This window comes from Chenopodium quinoa, unplaced genomic scaffold (genome assembly GCF_001683475.1).
Source record: "Chenopodium quinoa cultivar QQ74 unplaced genomic scaffold, ASM168347v1, whole genome shotgun sequence".
In the NCBI taxonomy this organism is placed as follows: domain Eukaryota; kingdom Viridiplantae; phylum Streptophyta; class Magnoliopsida; order Caryophyllales; family Amaranthaceae; genus Chenopodium; species Chenopodium quinoa.
Window position 1 is genome coordinate 4,961,652 of NW_018744151.1, and position 23,886 is coordinate 4,985,537.

Sequence of the window (23,886 nt, forward strand, 5' to 3'; positions counted from 1 at the left end):
TTTGGTGGTAAAATAAAAGTTTAAGAAATTTTGGTGGTAAAAAAACAATTTTTTGAATTTTTTTGTGGTAAAAATCAAATTTCCTAAAATAAATTCAAACAACACAAGTGGAGGGGGTTATTTCAATCCCATTTTTGTGACATGACCTCACTTTGTTCACTACTTAAAATAGAAAAGTATGACCCAACCCAAACTATCTAACCAAGTCCAATGCAATGCAACCCAAAATCCCGAACAAAATTATTCTTTTAACTTTGCCCAACAAAACTCCCGTAGACTGTAGCTCGTAAATTTGCCCACCACCTGTTCGATGAAATGCTTGATCGAACTCTTCAATAAAAAAATCCCCCTCTTAACCTGGATTTAAACTTAACCTTCTCAAATTAGTCATTTGATTATTTAGAGTTGATTATACCACTACTACAATGCAACGATTTTGCAAACTTGCATCATCTTCAATTCATGGTATTGTCAACAAAACCTCGTCTTCTTCACTACAAGAAGCTGCGACTGCTACCCCAGGAAACTTCCTGAAATGGGGTTCACTGGGTTTTGTTCGTACATCAAAATTTGCATCTGGGTTTTCTCCATTTGAAGTGAAACCATTGAATTCAATCATGGATGTTGAGCGAGCTAAGTATAAGACTCCTGAGGATCTTGCTACAATTTGGGATGATGTAAATGCATTCTGACTTGACTTTACCTTGTTAGTTTTTAAATTTCTCAATTATTTCTTGTTGAATTTGAATATATTTGTTGTTTGGTTTTCTTTACAATGTTGAAGCCTTAATCCCAATTGAACGGATTAGTAAATGGGTGTGACTAAGTTTTATGCCGGTTGCTACATACCGCGATCATCCGCCATTACCCGGGCTTGGGATTGGCAGTCAGTGGGAAAGAGCAATGCTGGAATTGTGTTTATTGAATTGAAATGTTTAGGTAATTTGTGGGTATAAATTGTTTGATTTTATGTATGTAGAGAAATATTAGTGCTTTGCTGTCAAGCATGCCTTCACATTGCTACTTTTAAGAACCAGAATGATATTACAGTTGACAATTAGCTTAGTCTACTGCAATGAGTGTGTTGATTGTGCATTCACAAAGTTTCGTTGCTATAGATGGGGAACTGATTTTGTGAGTTGTATTGTATATGCCCGAAGATGTATTAGCATCTCACTTAGCTTTGCTCGTGTCATTTGCAGTCTCAGGATATGTTCATAACTATAAATGGGATATAATCCGATTTTTGTCAAGCTTTGGACAAATTGGGCTTTTGAAATAACTTATATGCTCGCAATTAATCATAAAAGAGTGTATTTATTACTTTCATGTCTTTGGGAGTTGGTATGTTTTGTTTCTTTTCTTGCATTACATGCCTTTGTAATATGCACTTAATGTGGCTTTCGTTCATTTTCAGTTTCACTTAGGAAGAGGTCATATTGGTGCTACAATGAAAGCAAATATGTACAAGTTATTCGAGCAAAGGGCAATTGATTGGTATTCTCTTGTAGTATTGCTCATCATATAAATTGCTTCTTGTTAGTCTATGAAAATTTCTTATGATGCCTTTTTGTTGTTCTTGCAGTCAATATTATGTCATTCCCTTGTGGAGAGGAAATGGATACACAACCATGTTTTCTCAAGGTGAGATTCCTTACAGAATAGATAATGAAAAGCTGCACATTTTAAAGCTAATTTACAACGGGACTTTAGAGTTTTAGAATGGCTCACTGTGTGAAATAAAAAAATGTATAAATTTCTTGGTCATTACTATATTGAATGTAGATACAAGATAATATGATCAATCTATAACACTATCGAAATAGTCCTAAAATCCCTATAAAAGAATCAGTATAACCTCTACCCCCACCTTCTAGGCTCTAGCATCTGCTTGGGTATTACAGCACAAACTTACAAAGCAACTGTCTATACTTCTACATGCCAGTGTGCCACTCTAAAAGAATGTCTGCAATAAGTTCGAATATTGCAGTTTTTGGCAAAAAATCGTGCTGAGCTCTTCTTACTGCTCTGAATTGCAATACTCTGTAACTCAGGAGGTTCTTAGCGAATTAAGATATAATGCTTGGTATGGTGAAATACTGTAGGTTTCTGCCTCTGATATAATAATACCTGTCCATCGATATGACTTGCTGTCTTGCTGTTTTGTTTTTTTATATGTTCCAAAGCCCAAAGCAGCTTAGTGAGTAAAGCTCTATTCTAGATTACTCATTACTATGTATTCGGTGTTCCATCCTAAAGAACAAATTATTTCATAAGAATTAATTTTAGCACTTTTTAGAAGAAAGAAACAGACTTTGAAAATTTTGTTTTATTTTTACAGCATGCAAATTTTTTAGATGTTGAATTGGTACGAAGAATGGAAGGGTGGGACCATGGAGGGGTTAAATTAGGGAGAGGGAGACCGAAAATGACTTGGTTGGAAGGAGTTAGAAAGGATATGAAGTGTATGAATTTCATGAGGATGAGACATTGGATTGAAAGGGATGGAGGAGGAAGATTTTTGTCGAGGATTACACGGAATGATCACTTTTGGTTCATGTAGCTGACCCCACTTATGAGATTAAGGCTTTGATTGATTGATAATTTGGTTCTAGTTCGTTCTTCAGTTTTTAGTGATAGGTATGCTGTTGACCTAAACGAAAATAGTGTCAATAATTCGGCTGAAAAGAATTGATTATGCTGTCAACTTAGACTTCTTTGGACTTTTATGATGAGCTTATTTGTCCCTAGGTAACGTCTTTGTTTTTGTTGGATTTTTCTTGTATTGTTGTATCACTTGTATGTATATCAGCATAGGAATTTAGGCACACTAGTATTAAGATTTACATTTTTCAACAGTTGGAGGTGCCAACATGACAGCTTTACAGATAGCCTACAAATGCTACTGTATTCTGTATGCATGCTATATAGTGCATTGTGTCATGAACAGCATAAATTTATAGTGATTTTCCTCTTCTCCCCCCAACTTTGTACTTACTTCAAGCCATCCTGTAAAAGGCGTAAATTTATGAGGGGGGTTACGCTCGAGCCTTTGTAATGGCTCTAAGTCATGAAAAAGAGAGATGTAGAGGTAGAGAGAATGAAGAGGAAGATGGGAAGGTTTGAGGTGAAACTGGAATAGGGCATATAAGGAAGAATGCGAGAAGTTCTATTTGAGGGTTGCTGCGACTACTAACCTAGGCCCCTATGATATAATACTGATTGGAATTGATCATCAATTGGAACCTGAGTACTTGTGTAGGTGCTTTAAGTAGTGCTTTAGAATTCTGATTTCTGATAGTTAATTTTGTGAGAAGTGTCCCGTTAAAAATAAAATAAAAATGTTGTGACAAGTAAGGCCTAGCAAATTACCAGAATTGCCTACTTAGATGATGTAGTCATTTTTTAGTAGGAACGTTGGCTGCTAGCCCATGCCTCGTAGTGTACTTTTAGATAAAAAATTTGCTTGGATAGAATTGTGAGTCTTCTACTTGTATGGTTGTACCTTATCTACAGTTGTTTTATCTATTCTGCTGCTTCTATGTTGCTTATTATTCTTGAGCTGGAGCATTGGGGTATTTTGAACTTTCTTCGTTTCTTATTGTTCTTCCTATTTGAAATCTTTTTGTGGGACAAAATTGGCCAAAGTAGGAAGATCAATATGAAATGAAGGGAGTATTATTTAAGCTCATGTTCATCAGCTCATATTTTTTTTCGCCATGTTCAATGTAATTTAAAAATATGTCTTTCCTCCAAGCAAAGTTATTTGCAGCAATGTTACTTGGACTTATCTCCGTTTGTTGATCCATAAAGAAGTTTAATATATCCATATTCATGCTAATTATGGTGAATTGAAGAGTTTGAGTAACGCTGATTAGCAGTATTGACTTTAACTTTGACATGTGATGTAATCAATTTTGTGGTAGCCTCCATGTATCTTCTTAGCGATTACAGTAGCACCAGATGCCCTGGTAATAGTATACATAATTGTGGGCTGCAAATAATTCCAAAATAGTTTTAACCACAGGAACCCTCTTCAAGCAGATGAAGAGATAAGGGAGAGTCTTAGGCTGTCCAGATGATTCACTTATGTTCTTCAGCAGTGGTGTGGCTGAACACTTCATATTGCCCATTAAAACTGTTACCTTCCTACCAACAAGACACATATATCTGAGAATTTCTGTTTGTCTTAGTTGCATACTTGCTACCATTTTTATTCCCCTTCATACAGTGTTTGAGCTCCCTAAAGCCAAACTATCTTTTCCTATATAACTTTAGTGTTTAGTGTCCAGGATTCAACATCTGTCAGTGAAATGATTTATTTGACGGTCAGTGCTAATGACATGCTTTTCTCAACTTTGGTATGCATGGCTCATGACATCTTCAAGTTCTTTTCTATTCTTGGCTTCTAGGTGTAACTTAGAGACCCAACTGCCCAAACTAGATTGTGGCTGACTATACCATCTGGTTCATACACACTACACAGTCAATCCAAGTCATGTCCTGAATCTAGCATTATTGAGTTAAGCAGTCAGGTCAGCATCTTGCGGTCGGCTTGTGAGTTATCAAACTTAATAGATCAAATGTATGCTTGTACACTCTCTCTGTTGATTGTCCTCCCCAAATGAAATGTTGGAACCTTGCTGTAAAGATGTGCGTGCCATTGTTCAAAGTAGCATGAACTAAGTAGCAACTAGCAATCAGTCTTTTTTCTTCTGTATGACAATGACAACTTTTGATATTTCCATGTATCAGCTGCAGATTAGTTGACTAATGATGAGATTCTTTAAATTATGGGCATCTATTGTTCTATCCACTCAAACGTTTCCTGTAAAATCATTTGCAGTGAAGATCCCACACATTATTTTCACTGGACTGGAAGATTATAAAGCTCGAGGAACTCAAGCATCTCCTTATATTACAGTTACACACTACACTGAATTTGCAGATACCAAAGACTTGGTACTTGTTCGCGGAGACGTAGTATTTACCAGCAAGCTCACTGATGAGGAAGCAAAAGTGCTTTTGGAGACCACTCAATCCTTTTATCTTAATGATGTAAGGTACAAATTAGTGGAACGGTTCAACAAACAGACCCAAGACTTCGAGTTCAAGGATGTGTTGCAGGCCTTGAATATGCCTTCAATGTAATTTTTGTACTTCTCAAAATGATGATAGCTTTATTATATCTGTGGAATTTGGGAAACAATGTAGAATAAAGCTCGAGATGCAGATGAGTTTCTTGCTTCCCGCTCCTATTAAAGTTTTCTGTTGCCTTAATGTTCAATGCTTGTATTGTAATGCTCCGTGTGTAACTGTAGTCTGATACTGATATTGATCACCCAATTGGACCACAACAATAATAACATTGTAACTTTTCCCACCCCAACCTCAACCCCATGTTGGTTGCCTGCTAGCAGAGTACACTTGAACATTATTGATGACTTCTCTTCGCCGGAATCAAGCTTGCTTTACTTGGGTCTTGAGGTTTAAAACGAAAATGAACAAGTTGAAGATACAAGAGTTGTAGCTCAAGAATTTTTTATTTTAGTTTTTCAAATGATAGTACAGAGTAATATAGCATATGTAGCGCGCTATAGACATGTTCTTCAATAATTGATGCAACTATCTTAAATCATCTGTCTACTTCATACAACAAAGAGTTGTTTGAACGGTTGAACCTCACGAGTAAATAACTCCTAGTAATGTATACTATATGGTTTAAAATATCATTACTAGGCTTAACTAATCTAAAATTGGTTTCACTTTCTGAAAAAGATCTAAATAAGGAAATATAGGTTTTAATTAAGCGATTACAAATTTACAATATGGTGTTTATTGATGGAGACCGATTTCCGCATGGGGAGGGAAGTTGACGAAATCTATAAAAAGAACCACATAGAAGTAGACGAGATTTGATTTCAAATTTCGAATACCATCCGTAAGAATTAACCAAATAAACTAGTTGACATCCACTATAAAATCTTATAATTTACCCCAAAAGCTACAAAATTTTTAACAACTTTTATATGTGGCCAGCCATCATGTGGTTTTTTCGTTAGTGTTATAGCCTTATAGGGATACTTTGTCAGTATTATAAAAGTTACTCGGTCAGTGTTTCAAAAGTTACTCGGTCCAGTGCTATATGGGTTACTGTGTTATATTTTACAATCAACCACATTGTGTGGCCAACCGCATGTAAAATACGTTGAATCTTAAAGCCCGACCAAATAAAACTAGGGCAACATTGAGACATACAATTACTCGCCTCCGCACACCATAAATGTGGAAAACAAAACCATAACCTCCGACTAGGCTACTAGCATTCTACTTGCAACTGTGAATACTACTATTAAGGGCCTGTTCTAATTTACTGAATTGAGCTAAAACTGAACTGAAAATTTTATGAGAGAAGGAAATTAAGAATTGAAATAACTGAACTTATTAAAGATGAACTAAACTAAATTGAAAATAAGCGCTAGTAAATAGGCCATAATTCAACTTCAAATACACCTCCATATCCTTTACTCCCAAAATTCCCAATTGTACCGTTTTTCCCACAAAACCCTCCTTCCTCCAAACTCCACCCCCATCTTCTTCTACACTCTTCCACTCTCTCAATAAACACACACCTTCAAATTTTCGCTCCTCTGCAGTTTTCTCTGTAAGTCTCCAAAACCCACACTATATATTTTTATAAACTCAATTTATTTCATGTTCCATTTTCATCTTCCTCATTTTCTCTCTCCTCTACTTTCCAGGCTTTTCTCTCTCCTCTCCTTCATCAATGGCTGACTCCGCCACCACCACCACCACCTCCGCCACCACTCTCGCCGCCTCCGACGACGCCAAAGACATTGAGAACCTCTACGAGTATGGCGAGCGTCTCAATGAAGCTAAGGACAAGTCTCAGGTTTCCTCTCCTTTTTCTCTCTCCTCTTTTTTCAATTTCTAGGGTTTCTTCTTTTTTTAGGTTTGCTTTGGTGTTTAATTTGATTGTTTTGGTGCTGAATTTGTTTGTTTTTGTGCCTGAATTGTAGAATGTGAAGGATTATGAGGGGATAATTAAGGCTGCGAAAGGTAGTTCGAAGGCGAAACAATTGGCTGCTCAGCTTATTCCGAGGTTTTTTAAACACTTCCCGGAACTTTCGAGTAGTGCCGTCGATGCTCATCTTGATTTGTGCGAAGAAGAGGACCTCGGGGTTGGTGTTTTCTACTAGTTTCAGTGACTGCTTGTGATTGTTTATTCGTTCCGAGTTGAATTGATAGTCGCGTTGATAGTTTAATTTGAACTAATGATGTGATGACTAAGTTTGGACGGAAGTGTTTTGTTCGAATTTCGTTTTTAGTTGTAGTTTAGTATATTTTGGTAATCTTAAGGTTTAATGGAAGTGAAACTAGTAGTTAGAGATAAGATTCTCGTTGTAAAGGTTGGTTATTGACATATGTGAAGTTGCTGCTTAATGTCTCCCTCATCTTTGGGGTCTTTGTTTGCATCAAGTGATGGTTGAAGTTGCTGCTTTAATGAAATGGTTGCTTTAGGTATAAATGCAACTCTTATGGCTTTTGGGATTGGGTGATATTGTGCACATAGCTCGGAAATTGTATATGAAACGAATAATGTATGTTTGCCTTCTTGACAAATGGAGATGACATCATGACCTTTATATCTTCAAAATGTGTTTCTTCTAGCTTCTTGCAAATATTGAGCTTTGAATAAAAGAATAATTGGGAGGAAAGGCTGATCACTTGGAGTAGCAAGTCTGCTGATGGATAATGGGTTGTTACATTATTTAAAGAGTGTGCCTTGTTGAAGGTTATGCTGTTTTGGTTATGTGAGTAGGTGACTCTTTGAGTAGATGAAGTGTTTAGTTTGGAGGCAGTGATTTGAGTGTTGTTGTGAACATGTACAATAAGCACAACCTAATTTGAGGTGGTTGATATATCAATGATGGTATAGCTTGATATATCAATGATGGTGTAGCTTATGTGCTCTTTTGATCTTTCTCATGAGACAAAAATTGATGTTACCATATTTCTACATATCGTAGTCAATCCCACTAGGCTCCACGATGTAATGGTCGTATGGAAGAAATCAAGAAGGATACTTTTTTACCTTGTGAGAATTTTACTGGAGGGTATAGTTAACTTAGAGTGTTGCAAGTATTCTTGTTCTTATAGTAGACCTTTTAAGATTTTTATTCTTCACCAAGCAAAAGTATTCTTTACAAGATTATTTTTAGAGGGCAGGAGTTTCTTGTGTAAGCAAGTGTTATGAAGAACGAGTTGTAAGATCTTTAGTTACCTCTTACATGTCATGTCATGCCTTAGAGAGTTACAGCTGTTGTCCATTTTTTTCCTGGTTTTTTTTTTCCTAATTTTATCCTATCTTTTCAAATGTGAAGTTTTGGATGAGATGCTTTACAACAAGAGTGTCCTCTAGTATCCTTACACCTTTTGTTTATCCACTCAAGCATACCTTTCCGACTTAAATTATTTTGACATGATACTGTGTTTATTTTTGGCGTATTTATGCTTTTTGCAATGTATCCTTGTGCATATATGTGTACTTGCTTATGTGTGTCTGTAGCTTTGAGATTTTTACCTGCTTCATCAGCTGTGGTTTTCTTTAGGCTCCTTGACTTGGCGGTAATTAATTTTTGTGTCTTATGATTGTGCCTTGAAATCAGTTAAGTTAGGGTGACAATGATAGTGGAGTAAAAGGCATTCTTAGTTTATTGTATTAAAAAAGTGTTGTTTAAGCTGCTTCTATTGTCAGTAGAGCTCTGGAGATTTCATCTGCTAGTAGATTTTCACCCCACAGTTTGTTTTATATGTATTACAAGATTGATGAGACAAATCACATCTTCCTTTTGTATTACAAAGGTTTTGATAGCCATCATATGTTTTGATTTTATGGCTGTTCTATCTTTGGGCCTTTGTATGACTGAAACACTAACTTCTTAGTCTCTTTGCAGGTTCGTGTTCAAGCTATAAGGGGTCTTCCCCTTTTCTGCAAGGATACACCAGAATATGTCTCTAAGATCGTGGACATTCTTGCTCAACTGCTCATGGCTGGTAAGATATGTTTGTTTTGCTTTACTTGGTAAAACCTTTGCTTACTTTCCAGATTGTAATGTATTATTCCATGACAGAGGAGAACGTGGAAAGGGATGCAGTTCAGAAAGCCCTGATGTCTCTTCTGAGGCAAGATGTGAAAGGTGCGTTACATTAGAATGCACATCATCTATTCCATCAATTAATTTTCAAATGGCCAGCTGCAACTCCTATGTCTCTTACCTCTCTTTGATTTTAATTGCACTAAATTTTCTGAGTGATTTACTCTTGGATGGTTTAAGATATATCCTGGACACTCTAGATTTGTTCATTTGTTTCATTAGATAATAATAAAAATAATTAAGCTGTGTCTAGTTTGGTTTATGAGGCTGTGTTTGTCTAGGATCTGTTTACCTTCATTCTATAATCTATATTATCTTCCCTCATGATTAGCTTTTCTTATTCCATGCTTTCTATTTGAAATTTAATGCAATGTATTTCTCTGTTGACAAACCACTATATTATTATTTGTAACTTGTCAGTGTGGGATACTTAGCAATAATTATCAACTTGTACTCTTTGAAAGACACTTATTTGGAATGAGTGATGTACATTTTTCTAAAGGCACTCATTGTTTCTGAAGGACTGATTCATATGCCAGTGTTTTTGCCTCCAGTTTACATAGATTCTTTAGTACTTACCTACCTCCTTTTTTTTAGTTGACACATATTCCTTTTTAGGAAGTTTTTTTTAGTTGACATGTTTCCTTTTTGGGTAAGTTTTTTTACTTTGCATTTACTAGTTACTCCACTTTATCATTCTCTCACTCTCTCTCCTCTCCTTAATATGTATGCCTAAATTTAACGCGTCTACTAAATAGAAACGGAGGAAATATAGAATAGTTGTAGAGCTAAGGGAGTAAGGCAACATTTCCAATTAGACATGCCAGTATTAGTCGGTCTTTAATACTAGGAACACCTTAAAGTATCTTGCGGGGGTTTGTATATTTATTATTATTATTTTTTTTAATGAGTTAGCTTTTGCCTTTTTTTTTTTTGAGTATGAAATTTTAGTCTTCTTAGCCTCTTATGTGCCGCATGTTGTCCTGACTTAAAAGTTTCCAAGTGGGGCTGTACTTTTATTTGGCGCCTTTTTTTTCTTTTTTTTTTTCATGTGTTAGAGCTCTTTTTGTAGAGCTTAGGATTCAATATGATTAAGTTCCAGCAAAACCAGAATTGTTTTAGGTAAAAACTATTCAACTAATAGGGGCTGAAATGTGTTGGACTGGATAAATTGGAGAAGCTGATCGTACAAAATGAATTGCATGCTTCTTCCTTTTGGACATTTTTTTGCCAATAATACATGCTTGATAGGAGATATAGATCTGGTATCCCGTGAAGGATATCTGAAAAGGCTTTATTATAGATTCAGTTGGGTTCTCAACAGGATTTGTTTAAGATCTTGCTGTTTAGCTTCTATGAGAATGTGCTGACATTGGAAATATGAAAGGTGTGAGACTGTCAATAGTTGCATGATCTACCCTTGAAGTTGAAATATAAGACTAGTCTACATAATAAATTGGATGCGAGTCAATTAATTTTAAAGATAGACAGGTGCGAGGTCATTTTATGGTCATAATATATGATTGGGCATTTTTCCTTATGGGATTACTTTACCAAAATATTTGCCTGTAGTCTCTAAATGCTAGGTTTCCATTCTCCATGGAGGGAATTTCTGTTTAAATTTTTTTTGTTTAGGTTTAGGTTTAAGAAAGCACATTTTGTTGAAGACAAGAGGCATTGAAGTAATGTGGCTAGTAATAATCTTGTACGTCAATTGAGAGTTCAAGCCTCTATGCTGTACAATAAGTATACTTCTGTGATGCGTTAGTGCATGACTTTTGTTGCATATGCTTCCTTGGGTCCAAACCATGTTTTTGATGGTTGGATAGAAATATAATTTTTTTGCAGTTTAAGCTGTGATACTTGATGGGGACTAGTGAATTTCGTTGTAATGAATGATATCAGATTGCGTTTGAACCCTGTGTTTTTGAGATGGAGGTAAGTTTGGTAAATTTCGCTCACAGCTCAGAACCAGTTTTACTGGCTTACTAGTGTCTACAGAGCTTGAGGGAGCAGTAGTGTGGAGGTGGATAATAAGGGGTTGACATAGTCGCTTAAGAAGACAGGTGTTATACCTTCTTCCTGCCCCATTTCATGGCTAATGGGGTTCTTTCTCTAGTCCTCTAACTTCATTGATAGAAGTGTATATGCTAAGGTGTTTGAATTTGGCATCACTGATGCTACTTTAATTCATTGTTGATGTACTTCTTAGTATTTGATGAATTTTCTGTTGCAGCATCATTATCTGCGTTGTTTAAGCATATTGAGAGCATAGAAGAGAGTACTGATGAAAATATTCGGGAGAAGGTCTTGGCCTTTATAAGAGACAAGGTACAGTTTCCTATTTACCTGTTACTCAATTCTGATCTGCAATATCTAGACAGATCCATGGTTGTGTAGAGTAACAATAGTAGGTTGTCTTCTCTGTTTTAGAACTGATCAAGCTGTATGTGCAGGTTTTTCCTCTCAAAGCTGAACTTCTGAAGCCACAAGAGCAAATGGAAAGACATATAACTGATTTAGTTAAAAAGGTATCATTTATCTTCCAGTATTCACCCATATTGAGTAATAGAAGTATCTGGACTCTGCTGATGACTCCTGGTAGCTGTATAAAACTACTTTTTTTAAAAAATAAAATAAAACATGTTTAATTATTTCTATGTAATTTTATTGACTAGTTAATATCTTGCAGAGTCTGCGAGACGTAACTGGTGCTGAATTTAAAATGTTCATAGACTTTTTAAAGAGTTTGAACCTATTTGGTGATAAAGCTTCTCCCGAGCGCGTCCAAGAACTCATTGAAATTATAGAAAGCCAAGCTGATCTGGATGCACAATTTGATGTGAGTTTTTATTTGTTTTGGCTATTAATTGCCAATACCTTCGTTTGATACCTCAAGAAGTTATTTTGTGTACGATTATGACTATCGCATTGTTTTGTTCATTGTACATAGTTTACAAGCTGGATGTCTGGCTTAGTGTAGTTCTTGGTCTTAATTAGTTGTTTTACACACACCAGTTCTTGGAATTCAACAGATATGTATCATTATTTCATAACATATATATCCCTGTGACTAATCAAACATTAAATATATTTTCCAATGAAGCAGTAGTAAGATTCCTTGCCTTTTTAGCAATCTAATTAAGCTTGTTTCTAATGAATTATGCTTCTGCATTTTGAATATCCTTTTCTTTTCTACTGGATGATGAGCAAATAATGTTGCTTCTGGTTTTTTCTCTCTCTGTATATCATATCTTTATCCCTTTTATCTCTTGGGGCAAGCGAGGGGGGATTGCATGCAAAATTCTGTTTGTAGGGTAGGGCTATTCAAAATAAGTTGCCTAATTCAAGTTTGTTGATCTTCTCCCAATTGCAGGTCCTAGATGTAGATCATATTAACCGGCTTATATCATGCCAATACATAGCCATTCCCTTTTTCATGGTAAATATTGTCTTTTGTTTTACTTTAGTCCATTAATTAAATTTTCTCCTTATAATGATTTTTGTGTTTTGCACAGCGGGGTGCATCAAATAGCAATTTCCTCAATTATGTGAACAAACATATAATTCCAGTTTTTGAAAAGGTAATTACTCATTGCAGCAAGTTATTTTCCAATTGCTAGTAGCATTCAAACTGTGTATAGAAGAAGTGATGCTTTAATTGCTTCTCTGTTCAATTTTTGTTTTACTGGGTTTTTCTTCAATTATATTGAATTTTAGCTTAGTAAATAGTCCAAAGTAGAATATAAGAACCTTGGATGGGTATATGTAAAACAGGGGTTTATGATTCATATCAGTAACAACTTAGGCAAAAGGATGGAGGCTGACTGAGATGAGCGAGATCCATACGATGGGCTTATCTTAAAGAGGCCTAGGATGACTTTTCTAAATTGTCTATATTCAGGCTTATCAAGCTAACCTTTTGGGGTGGTGAATTAGCTAAAAATTAGTCAAGTTGAGCTAAAGCCCAGAATAATTTTTTACTCAAGCGTGTTTCTTTCTAAAGTTGGGATCCTTCTCTCTCACATTCAATTAGAAAATACCCCACTATTACTTATCACATCTACTTCAAATAAAATAATATCCTACTATCTCCTTTCACATCAAGTAACATATGATAACCAAATTACACTTAATCACCGAAAACTGTGTCATGATATGTGTCAAAAAGTCAGAACTAATTTGAGATGGAAAGAGTATTAATTTTATAGATTCCTTCATGGTATTAAAAGTCAAGCTTTCAGGGAGAATACAGTACAGAAATCAAATTGGCTAAATGAAATGGCTCTGTAGTATCTTTCATATTTTCAAACTGGACAATTGGGTTTTGGATCAAATCTTGAAGTATAGTTTTTTTAAACCTATATTCTGATTCTGTTTTGCTACCTCCCATCTCCTCTCAGCTCCCAGAGGAACGAAAGCTAGATCTGCTCAAAAATCTAGCTGAAAGTTCTCCATATACCACACCACAGGATGCACGGCAGATCCTTCCTTCTATTGTTCAGCTTTTAAAGGTATGTGTTGTGTTACCTATTTCATTTGTTTTTGAAATGCAGGATGTAAATTCTCATAATATTTCCAGACAAAGAAAAGGCTAATATTGTGTACATGTGGTTATAGAGTATTGGCTCTTAGAATTTCTTTTTTTTGAAATTTGTTTCAGAAGTACATGCCTCGAAAGAGGACTGGGGAAGAGATGAACTTCACTTATGTTGAGTGCTTATTGTACACGTTTCATCATTTGGCTTCAAAGGTTATAGTTTGCTCACTATCTGTCTTTCTTGTCCCTCATTATGTATGAGCTTTTGTTGTTGTTTTTCATACTAAAGGTAGTTTTCTCTTGGTCGATTGCATTCAGGCTCCCAATGCTTCCAACAGCTTATGTGGTTACAAAATTGTAACTGGCCAACCATCAGATAGGATTGGTGAAGATTTCTCAGAATACTATAAAGACTTCACTGAGAGGTAATTGAAATCTATTACACTTGATTTCCCTATGATGTTTCATTGATAATAAAAATAGTGATTAGTGAAATCAGATTTAGTCAATGTCCAATGGTTTTTAAATAGCAAGGATCAAGAGACTTTAAGCATAAATTTCTTGTTTGACTAGTCCTGGTAAAGGTTCACCCTTGAATAGTGGCACAACAATATCCATTGGACTTTTGATGCTACATACTTAGGTCAAGGACTTGGGGGGCCAGGTCCCAGCCTGCCTTACCCGGGAATTGAGGCTGGGTGCAGTGACCTGAGCACTAGTAGATTTCAGGAAGCTTTTTGTCACTTGTTGAGTGTTGACTTGTCCTGAAACAGCCTCTTGTGCTTACTTGGGAAGGTGTTGTGTGACTACCTATTTATGCTTAGGCATACCTGGATCTTTAGAATGATTTCAAGGTATTATCTAGTTAGTCCCTTTGCTCTAAGATGGAACTTCAAAAGTTTCCTTTCAGTTGCACGAGTTTGATGACTGGTTTCTTCTTGTAGATGTTAGGGAAATTATAAATGTTGCTAGTAAATCTTAGTTTTGATTTGGGATTGGGTAGGGAGATGTGGATTCACAAATTCTTATTGGCGCTTGCTAAAGTTAACTAAAGAGTTGCAACCCTTCCATCCATTCATCCGAAGCATGTAAAGCCTGTTACTTTTACTTCATGTTTTCTTGCAAGAGGTTATCACTGGTTAATGTTATTATAATTTGGTTGTACAGGTTGAGTTGTGTTGAGGAGCTCTCTAGGGCTACGATGAAAAAGTTAACTCAGGGTATGGATGAGCAAAACAAGAGGATGGCATCCGCTTCCAATGAAGTTAAAGACAAGATTGTAAGTAATATTAATTGTCTTCATACTACATTACTGCATCTCAATGCCACAACTTTAAAAAAATGAGGGAGGAGAAAAGAGAGGGGGGGGGGTGTAATCCTTCACTTGCAGCAACCTACTTGGTATTTGGTAAGCACTACTAAATGGTGGTAGTTGTAATGAGCTCCCTGGTGATGCTGATTGAACGTAAAGTTATGCAGAAAAACACATTGTTTAGATTGTTAAGGTGGAGAAGCATTACCAGGGAAAATGTTTTGGGACTTCCCTTGCAAATTATTTGTAAACTAGTTATCATTACCCCATTTATTATTTTATATCAAAAGTACAGTTACTTTAAAAGATTAAAAGAATTAAATTTTTTATAAGAATACTTGAGAGGATTACTAGTTCTAGACCCCGATATGGAGTGATTTTTGTTTTGATGTTTGATTAAAGTAATTTTATAGAATAGATTGTAGGGTACTAGGGTGTGTAATATTAATCACATTGTATGTGACTAACTGACTATGTCTTTAATTTTGTGCAGAAAACTGAAAAACAAAATGCTACGACAGGATTGAAAACCTGCAACAACATTCTGGCTATGACTCAGGTATGAAAAAACTAGTACCTTCAAGCCTGCGTCCTTCATGAAGTCTCAAAGGAGTCTACTTAACTTGTGCTTTTTCTGATTCAGCCACTGCATAAAAATTCACCTTCATTTATTGGTGACAAGAGGATCAACTTATCATGGAAAGAACCAGTAAAATCAGCTGTCCCTTCAGTTGCTGCTAATGCTGGGTGAGAATTGCATGCCAACACATAGCTTGTATCTAACCATAATTGTAACTTCTTCTTGGGTACATGGCCACTCTTAAAAACCGAGCAAGAAATCTTAATCACTAAAATCTAGATTCTACTATCAATGTACTTGTACAGTGGGCTAACAATACCATTTTTTTAAAAAAAAAATCCCAATTCTCAAATCCTGCTGGTGATGCTGTTCATGCCTATCGAGAACTGAGTACTTAGCCTAATAAGACATCTTAATTACTGGAACTAGGTTTACCTGATAAATTTTACGATCAATATCTCTGGAAGAACAATATCATTAAATAAATAAAAAAAAAAAAAAAAAACTCAATTCTTGAATCCTGCTGGTCATGTTGATTAGTGATGCAGGGGTAAATGGCCATTCTTATGTATCGAGCTTAGTTACCCTAATAAGACATGATAGACATCATAATTACTGGGCTATTAGGAAAGAGATTCATTATGGAGAACTAAATGTTTCTTTTATGAGACTTGTTGTTACTTGGGTGAAATAACCCCCGTACAGTGTTAAAATTTCAACATATGATAAATTATTTTCTGTTAAATATGTATAATTTCTAGTATCTGAATTATATATTAACATCACTCTTGGGAGGTGGGGTGGAGGGGCTGCTCCGGTCAATAGCATTTGCCTGTTAGTAAAGAATAATTTGTTTGTATGTACAGAGACTATTCGTGATCTCATAGGCATGATATGGGTCTTTTCAGAGGCTTCCCTGAACATATCTGTACTTTATTTGAGATGTGTGCATCGTTGTTTCTTTGGCTAGATTTAGTAAATTCTTGTACTTTTACAGGGTAAAACGACCTGCTGGTGCTGCTGTTAATGGCTCCAACAGCAATGCAGCCAAAAAAGGTTGTGGAGCTGGAGGATTTCAGAACCAGCTTGTTAACAGGGCATTAGATGGTATTTCCCACGGAGGGAGAGGAGGAGGTGGTGGTAGAGGGGGCAGGGGAAGAGGAGGCTGGGGTGGACGTGGTAGAGGGAGGGGCTACAGGTAAAATTCCCCGGATTCAGTTTCTTTTGATAATTGACGTGCAATTGGAAGTGGAAGAATAGTTGGTTGGAACTCGGATAGCTATATACAAGGAACGCGGCTGTGCCATAGAATGTACCATAACTGCTCTTGACTGGCAAATGACAAAATTTTCATTTAGGGAAGGCGGTTGAGCTGATGTTTAGCATGTACTTTAGTAGGGTTGGGATTTACTTTATTACATTCTTAACTTAAACAATTGTTTAATTTGAGACATTTTTTTGGTCCTTTATATTTTTATCATTCCTCAGGGGGGATTGTATTTTGTAGCTGGCCTTCATGAAGTGCCCCTTCTTTGACGTAGTTATCCATAGTTTGTGGGATTTTGCTTGTGTTTTTCTTGGTAATAGTTTTGATGTTAGTGCTTAGCTACGCAGATAGACGAGATAGTTCTACAACACAACAAAATCGGATTAAGTAATCGTATGCGTTTCTGTAATACCTTTAAATAGCATGATCCTAAGCATTCCTACGCGTTTCGTTTTGGAGTAAAACAAGCTTACACTGTAAAAGACATGATCTACCCATAACCCATCGGGTTACCCGTTCTTACTTAAGTTTAGAGATAAAAAGGGTTACTAAGACCATTCTCAGCAGTGAGGAAAAAAAAAACCTCTCAATCTCTCTCTACCCACTTTCTCACTCCTCCCATACAATTTCTCTCATCAAATGTTTTTTTCACCACAGCAATGAGGAGAAAAAAAACCTCTCATCACTTTCTCCTCCACTATTTTTTAATTTATTTTTTAATTACGTTTAAAAATAATTTAATAAAAATTTATAATTACGTTTAAAAATATTAATAATACTAACTGGATTTTTTTTTTATAAGAAATAATTATAATAATAATAATAACAAGAAGAAATTGGGAAAATATGTTAATTTCTCTAATTTATGGGTTTTTTTGAAAGTATATCAAAATGCATGTCTATTTATAGAGAAAAAATTTTTATGGTCGTTGGTGAATTTTTTATTTTTTTTTAAAATAATTACAACGGTTATATTTCAAATACAAAATATAACCGTTGTAAAAAAACAACAAAAGCAGTGGGGGCCACATGTTACCGTTCATCACCAAAAGCCCTCAACTCTTGAGGGTTTTTATTTTCACTCATCGGTGAGTGTTTTTTCACTCACTGATGTAGTATTCGGATTTTTTTTTTACACCCTTATTTTTACTTGTGAGGGCTTTTCTCCTCACTGCTGGGAGTGCTCTAAGACACATTATAGTTCAAACAGAAGAAAGTACTTTGTGTATGAGTATGTGAATTAGCTTGTAGACTTGCACAAAACATCGGAAATTCTTGATATAAAACAAAAAATGATACAAGAATTTCCTTTTTCATATACTTGGTGAATATGACAGGCCAAAAGAGCAAGTAATCATTTCTTTCTTTAAATGGGAAACTCTCAATGCTTTAGCAGTAAACATTTACCAATTTCCTCTCTCCTTATTAACCATCATGTACTTGTATGAACTGAAATTCAACCATATATTATATGATCTTCTGCCAAAAGATATGCTCTCTTAATCTCTTTAATATTTACTGTACTTGATTCCAAAACTCCATTTCTCTTTCCTTCAATTTCTCTTTCTCTAAGCTTCTATCTTTCTAAGCTTAGCTCTAGTAAAAATGGCAAAAAAATGCCAATGGTGTAAAATTAAGGAAGATTACCATTATTGGCGTGATTTGCCTTCAACAAATCACCAATTTCTTGTGATCATGGCCAACAATTTCCATCAACAACTGGTAATTTTCATGCTATTTACCATTTTATTTAACTCATTATTATTAGCCAAGTTTTTACTTGATTATTTATTTATTATTTTGGTAGAAAATTACTCTGAAGTTTCTTGCATATTTTACAAGAACATAATGTGTGATTGTGTATAAAGAAAAGTGCAATCACCGAGAATTTCCTTTGTTAGATTTGAATTTACTTTCAAACCATCTTAATATCAACATTTTATAGAACTAGTAAAAGGTAAGCATAGAAAGAGTGTTAAGCTTGAATGTTTAATTGTGCATTACCTAGCTTTAAACTTCAAACTAGTGTGTAGCCCGGGCGTTCGTACCAGATGATTACTTTAATTATTCTTGTAATTATATGCATTTGATATTTATAACGTTTTTTTTTTAAAAATAAACCTTGTGTCTTGTAATTATCAATTATATATATTTATTTTGATGATTATAACATATTTGATAGTTGGATTAGATGTTAAAATAACCATCTTTCTTATAAGAAAGAAGTTGGGTATTCGAATCCCCTTATCTTTTATTACCCAAATCATCACAAGGCTTTTTTTTTTTTTTTTTTTTTTTTTTTTTTTTTTTTTAGAAAATTCCTCAAAAATTCATAGTATGTTTCAAAGAAAAACTCTCAACATGGTGTACTCTAATCGGACCAAATGAAAACACATGGAAAGTGATGTTTGTTGGTGATTTGATGAAATTCTCTCATGGATGGGAGAAGTTTGTTAGTGATCATGGAATAGAAGTCAATGACATTCTGGTGTTTCATTATGCTGGAGATTCATCGTTTAAAGTCTCTATATTCAACGGGGAGAATTGTTGTGAAAAGGAAGGCTCTCACTTTGCGAGTAATACTTCTTCTAGCTCGCAGAATGTTACTTGTTCAAGCTCTTTGCATTTCAAGAGGGCTGGTGACAACAATGGTTTGGGTACGAGTACTCCTGTTGCTGCTCCTCCTCCTGCTCCTAATCCTACTCCTGCTGCTGCTCCTGCTCCTGCTACTGCTGCTGCAGCTGTTGGCAGTTCGCAAAAACCCATTGTGGTTGATGAGGACGATGAAGGAACATATAATGCCAATGATCAAGATCATGACCATGACCATGACCACGAGTCTGAGTATGACACTGCTACTACTATTGATTTAAGTGAGGAAGATTATCAGACTGAGTCTGAGTACCAGCCTGCTGTTTGGAGGCGGAGAACCAGGGCAAGATTATATTACTCTACAACAGGTGATAAGTCTTATAGCACCATCTTTAAGAAATTATGTATTATGTGATTCAAATTGCATGTGTTCTGGTAAAGTTTGAAGGTTTACATGTTTTGATAATGCCACATTGATTGTCATGATATACATGTGCTACTTGCATTTCATGATATATGTAGCGCGATTCTTGAGAGGGAAATGTTGAACTGTGTTTGTAGAGCTATTATATCTGCATCTGGCTCAGTATACGTGCTCCTGTTGGGTCGTTGCTCATGAATGATGTATTTGTTGATTGTTGATTTTTTTTTTTTTTTTTGAAAAAGATTGTTGAGCAATTTTTAAGATGATCTAGAATGAAGTAGCAGCAGCAGTGGAGCAATTCAGCAATATATGCTCGAAACACATGTCCTGATAGTACAAAAAAGAGTTGGCTTGTTTTGATTGTATTAGTGGTGGAATAATTTTGACCTGATAATACAAACACATGAGTTTTTTAAGATGATCTTTGAGCTGAAAATTTTGGTGTTTGGAACAGGAGTAAAAATTCTCTCTTGGGCTAATGATCTCTTAATTGGATTTAGTTGATCCAATTTGTGAACACGCCGCTGTTCTAAATAGCTGATATAGAGGCATAGAGCGAAGTCAGTGAAATTGTTCACGAACAATTTATTTGTATGTTTTAATAAGAATGGACAATAAATCTTTAAGGCATTTAGCAATCATAGTAGAGCAAACACATGGGAAATTTCCTGTCAGTGTCATAACAATCACAGATTTACGAGCAGACTACAATCCTATTTGGAATAGTATAGCAAAATGTAGTCTGTCTGTGTATCTTAGAGTGATGTTTTGAATTGGTGATACAAATTACAAGACAATCTTTGGTGGGTGATTAAAATCATGAAGGTTGTGGCATTGTGTTCTTGATTATTTGCTGCATAATTCGTCTTTTGAAGCTGATATCGATGCAAAATGTAGTGTAAGGCTCAATCTATTACATACAAGAAATCAGAAAGTGCTATTACCTTGAATGTAGGCCAAATTTATATCTTTGAAAGAAATTACGTGACATACGAATTTTTTTCATTTCCAAGTCCTACGAATTTATCAGCATATTGCTATGCAGAAAAAACTTCTCGAACCAGAATATGCTACGTATTTAATCAGAGGGAACCTACAGAAGAAGAAAAGGAAAGAGCTGTGGAAAAGGCTACAAGATTTATGAACACTAAAAGATATACTGAGAGAGAGAACAAGATTCCGAGCCCGCCTATGCTTCAGATAACCTTGCGGCCTACACATGTTTACAGGGGATTTATGCTGGTTTGTTTTTCTTTCTATACCCTTAAGTTATTTTTAATTAAATTTTTTGTTTAAGCTATTGTGAGTGTATAAGCTAATGCTCGTAACTCATCAACGAGTTGCCAATGTTTAAAGGCTTCGAACATGTTAGAAGGACTATGCTACATTTGCCCGTTGGGTAATCCATCCACTAGTTAGAGAGGTTAAAATGTATTCTAAATTGTTGAGTTGGATTTCACTACGTTTTTATTTGTATACTAGTGCGTTACAAACCACGTACGTTTTTGATATGCTATAATTTAGTAATTTAACAACTTCTATATGTGGATGTGTAAGCAGACACTCCCAAAGAAATGGGCAATAGAGCATATGGTCCATGGCTCTCAGGACGTGAAGCTGCAGGTCGGAGACCGAAGCTGGATTGTTGGATACAGATTGACTAAGTCTCATAATACGGTTGTTCACTACTTCAATCCAAACTGGAAAAGATTTGTGCTTGACAATAATTTGGAGGAACACGATTCATGTGTGTTCGAGCTGATTCAGAAAGGGTGCTTATCCGTCTTTAACGTCTACATATTTCGTGCCATTGATGAAATTGTTCCCTTGACACGGTCAAGTTTCAGACCTTAAGCTGATTGAAGTACAATGACAAGGAAGATTGAACTACAAAAACAAGTACTCTGTAGTTGCTAGATAACAAAGCTTATTTGAACTTTTACTACTAAATTAGATGGTTTAATTTGTATATTTTGATGCTTAGAACTTAGAAGTTGGCCTAGAAAATATTTGAGTAGGAATTAAGGTAAACCAGCAGTTTATTGAATGTATTGATCTTGTTTGTGCATGTATGATATTTAGACTTGGAGCAACACCTCTGTTATTTGATCCTATTAAATTGAGTTTTTATGATTTCAAAATTGATTAAATTAACTTTTTTTTTTTAATGATTATTTGTAATGATCCTTATAGATAGAATAAAGGAAGCATGGACATTTTACACAAAAACACATTACTCAGCTCCCTCTATCCCCTTGTTTGCTCTTAGGGGTGTAATTTTGTACAAAAAATTTGGTTGGATAGAGTTGACGGGAGTGAAACTTAGTGAACGTACAAAAAGTTATGATTCATAGTATGAGGTGAATTCAGAAGGATAAATTAAAACCGTGATAATTTCAAGGATTGGTGAGTGGAGAGAGTAGAGAATAAAATTGAAGAGGGTTATTACTAATTAGTGCTTGTTTGGTTTATCTTTAAAAATGAGGGAAAGGAAAATTTATGAGAACAGTGGCGGAACCAAGGGGGGTTGGCATGGGCCATGGCCTCTCCCTTGGTTTTGGTTATGTATTAAACGTTGCTTTTAACATTTTTTTTAGTTTTTATTTAATTTATGTTAAGTGTGTCATAGTTCAGTTGGTAATAGAGTAATTAGATATATTTTAGAGGTCTTAGGTTCGTAGCTTGCTCCTAACATTTTTATATTTTACTATCCCTTACTCTCTGAAATAATTGGATTTATGGTGCAACTTATTTATTTTATGATCATCTAAAGACTTGTATGAATGTATGGTGTAATATTACGTATTAATTAGATAATCTCACAATTTGATAATTTAGTTGAGACTTTTTTTCGGTCATTGCTATTGTTTCATTCCTCGGGGATTGTATTTTCTAGCTGACCTTCATGACGTGCCTTCTTTGCCGTAAAAATCCATAGCTTGTGTTATTTTCCTTGTGTTTTGCTCAATAATAGCTTTGATATTAGTGCTTAGGTACGCAGATAGTTCCACAAATTTAATTACCAATTTAAAACAGGTACACTGCAAAATCGTATCGAGTAATCGTTTGCATTCAAGTAATAAGGCCCTATTCTTTTGAGGGCAGAGCAGAGCAGAGCAGATTTTAGCAGAGCAGATCAGATTTCAGCAGAGCCGAGCCGAGCCGAGCCGAGCAGAGCAGAGCAGAGCAGATTTTACTACTACTACTACTACTACTACTACTGCTGCTGCTGCTACTACTGCTGTTGCTACTACTGCTGTTGCTGCTGCTGCTGTTGCTGCTCCTACTACTACTACTACTACTAACTACTACTACTACTACTAACTACTACTACTACTACTACTACTACTAACTATTATTATTATTATTATTATTATTATTATTACTACTACTAAATATTATTATTATTATTATTATTATTATTATTATTATTACTACTACTAAATATTATTATTATTATTATTATTATTATTATTACTACTACTACTACTAATATTATCGCATTATTATTATAATCATTAAATTTTTAAAGTTAAATATTAATTATTATTATTATATTAATTATAATTATAATTATTATTAAATATTATTTAATTATTATTATTATTAAATATTATTTAATTATTATTATTATTAAAAATTAATAATTAGTATTATCTTTAAATATTAGTTATTATCTTAATATTAATTGTTATTATAAAAATCAATTATTGTTATTATAATTAATATTATTAGTTATAAGTATTATTATTACTATTAGTATAATTACTATTATTATTATTAAAAATTAATTATTATTATTAAATATTAATTATTATTAATATTAATATTATTATTAATAATAATATTATTAAATATTAATAATTTATTATTATTATTAAATATTAATAATTAATTAATTATTATTATTTTTTATTAAATATCAATAATTAATTATTGTTGTTATTATTATTAAGTATTAATTATTATTATTATTATTAAATATTAATTAT

General features: G+C 34.6%; 3 protein-coding genes across 3 annotated transcripts; all 3 read left to right on the plus strand.

The window, feature by feature from the left end:
* Positions 1 to 152: 152 nt before the first annotated feature.
* LOC110693718 lies at positions 153 to 5,389 on the plus strand. Its single transcript, XM_021870892.1, has 4 exons — positions 153 to 677; positions 1,418 to 1,497; positions 1,586 to 1,644; positions 4,847 to 5,389. Exons 1-4 carry the CDS (start codon positions 426 to 428, stop codon positions 5,149 to 5,151), a joined length of 696 nt encoding a protein of 231 aa, XP_021726584.1. The 5' UTR covers positions 153 to 425; the 3' UTR covers positions 5,152 to 5,389.
* A 1,132-nt stretch (positions 5,390 to 6,521) lies between these two features.
* LOC110693719 (apoptosis inhibitor 5-like protein API5) lies at positions 6,522 to 17,187 on the plus strand. The gene is made up of 17 exons (XM_021870893.1): positions 6,522 to 6,664; positions 6,762 to 6,913; positions 7,041 to 7,202; positions 8,979 to 9,078; positions 9,156 to 9,221; positions 11,416 to 11,510; positions 11,636 to 11,710; positions 11,872 to 12,021; positions 12,556 to 12,621; positions 12,698 to 12,763; positions 13,583 to 13,693; positions 13,843 to 13,932; positions 14,038 to 14,144; positions 14,887 to 14,998; positions 15,525 to 15,590; positions 15,675 to 15,778; positions 16,609 to 17,187. The coding sequence occupies exons 2-17, from the start codon at positions 6,788 to 6,790 to the stop codon at positions 16,811 to 16,813; spliced, it is 1,701 nt and encodes a 566-aa protein (XP_021726585.1). The 5' UTR covers positions 6,522 to 6,664; positions 6,762 to 6,787; the 3' UTR covers positions 16,814 to 17,187.
* Positions 17,188 to 17,904: 717 nt separating this feature from the next.
* On the plus strand, positions 17,905 to 22,012 carry LOC110693720 (B3 domain-containing protein REM16-like). Its single transcript, XM_021870894.1, has 4 exons — positions 17,905 to 18,600; positions 19,193 to 19,838; positions 20,940 to 21,136; positions 21,455 to 22,012. Exons 1-4 carry the CDS (start codon positions 18,484 to 18,486, stop codon positions 21,746 to 21,748), a joined length of 1,254 nt encoding a protein of 417 aa, XP_021726586.1. The 5' UTR covers positions 17,905 to 18,483; the 3' UTR covers positions 21,749 to 22,012.
* The last annotated feature ends 1,874 nt before the right edge of the window (positions 22,013 to 23,886 follow it).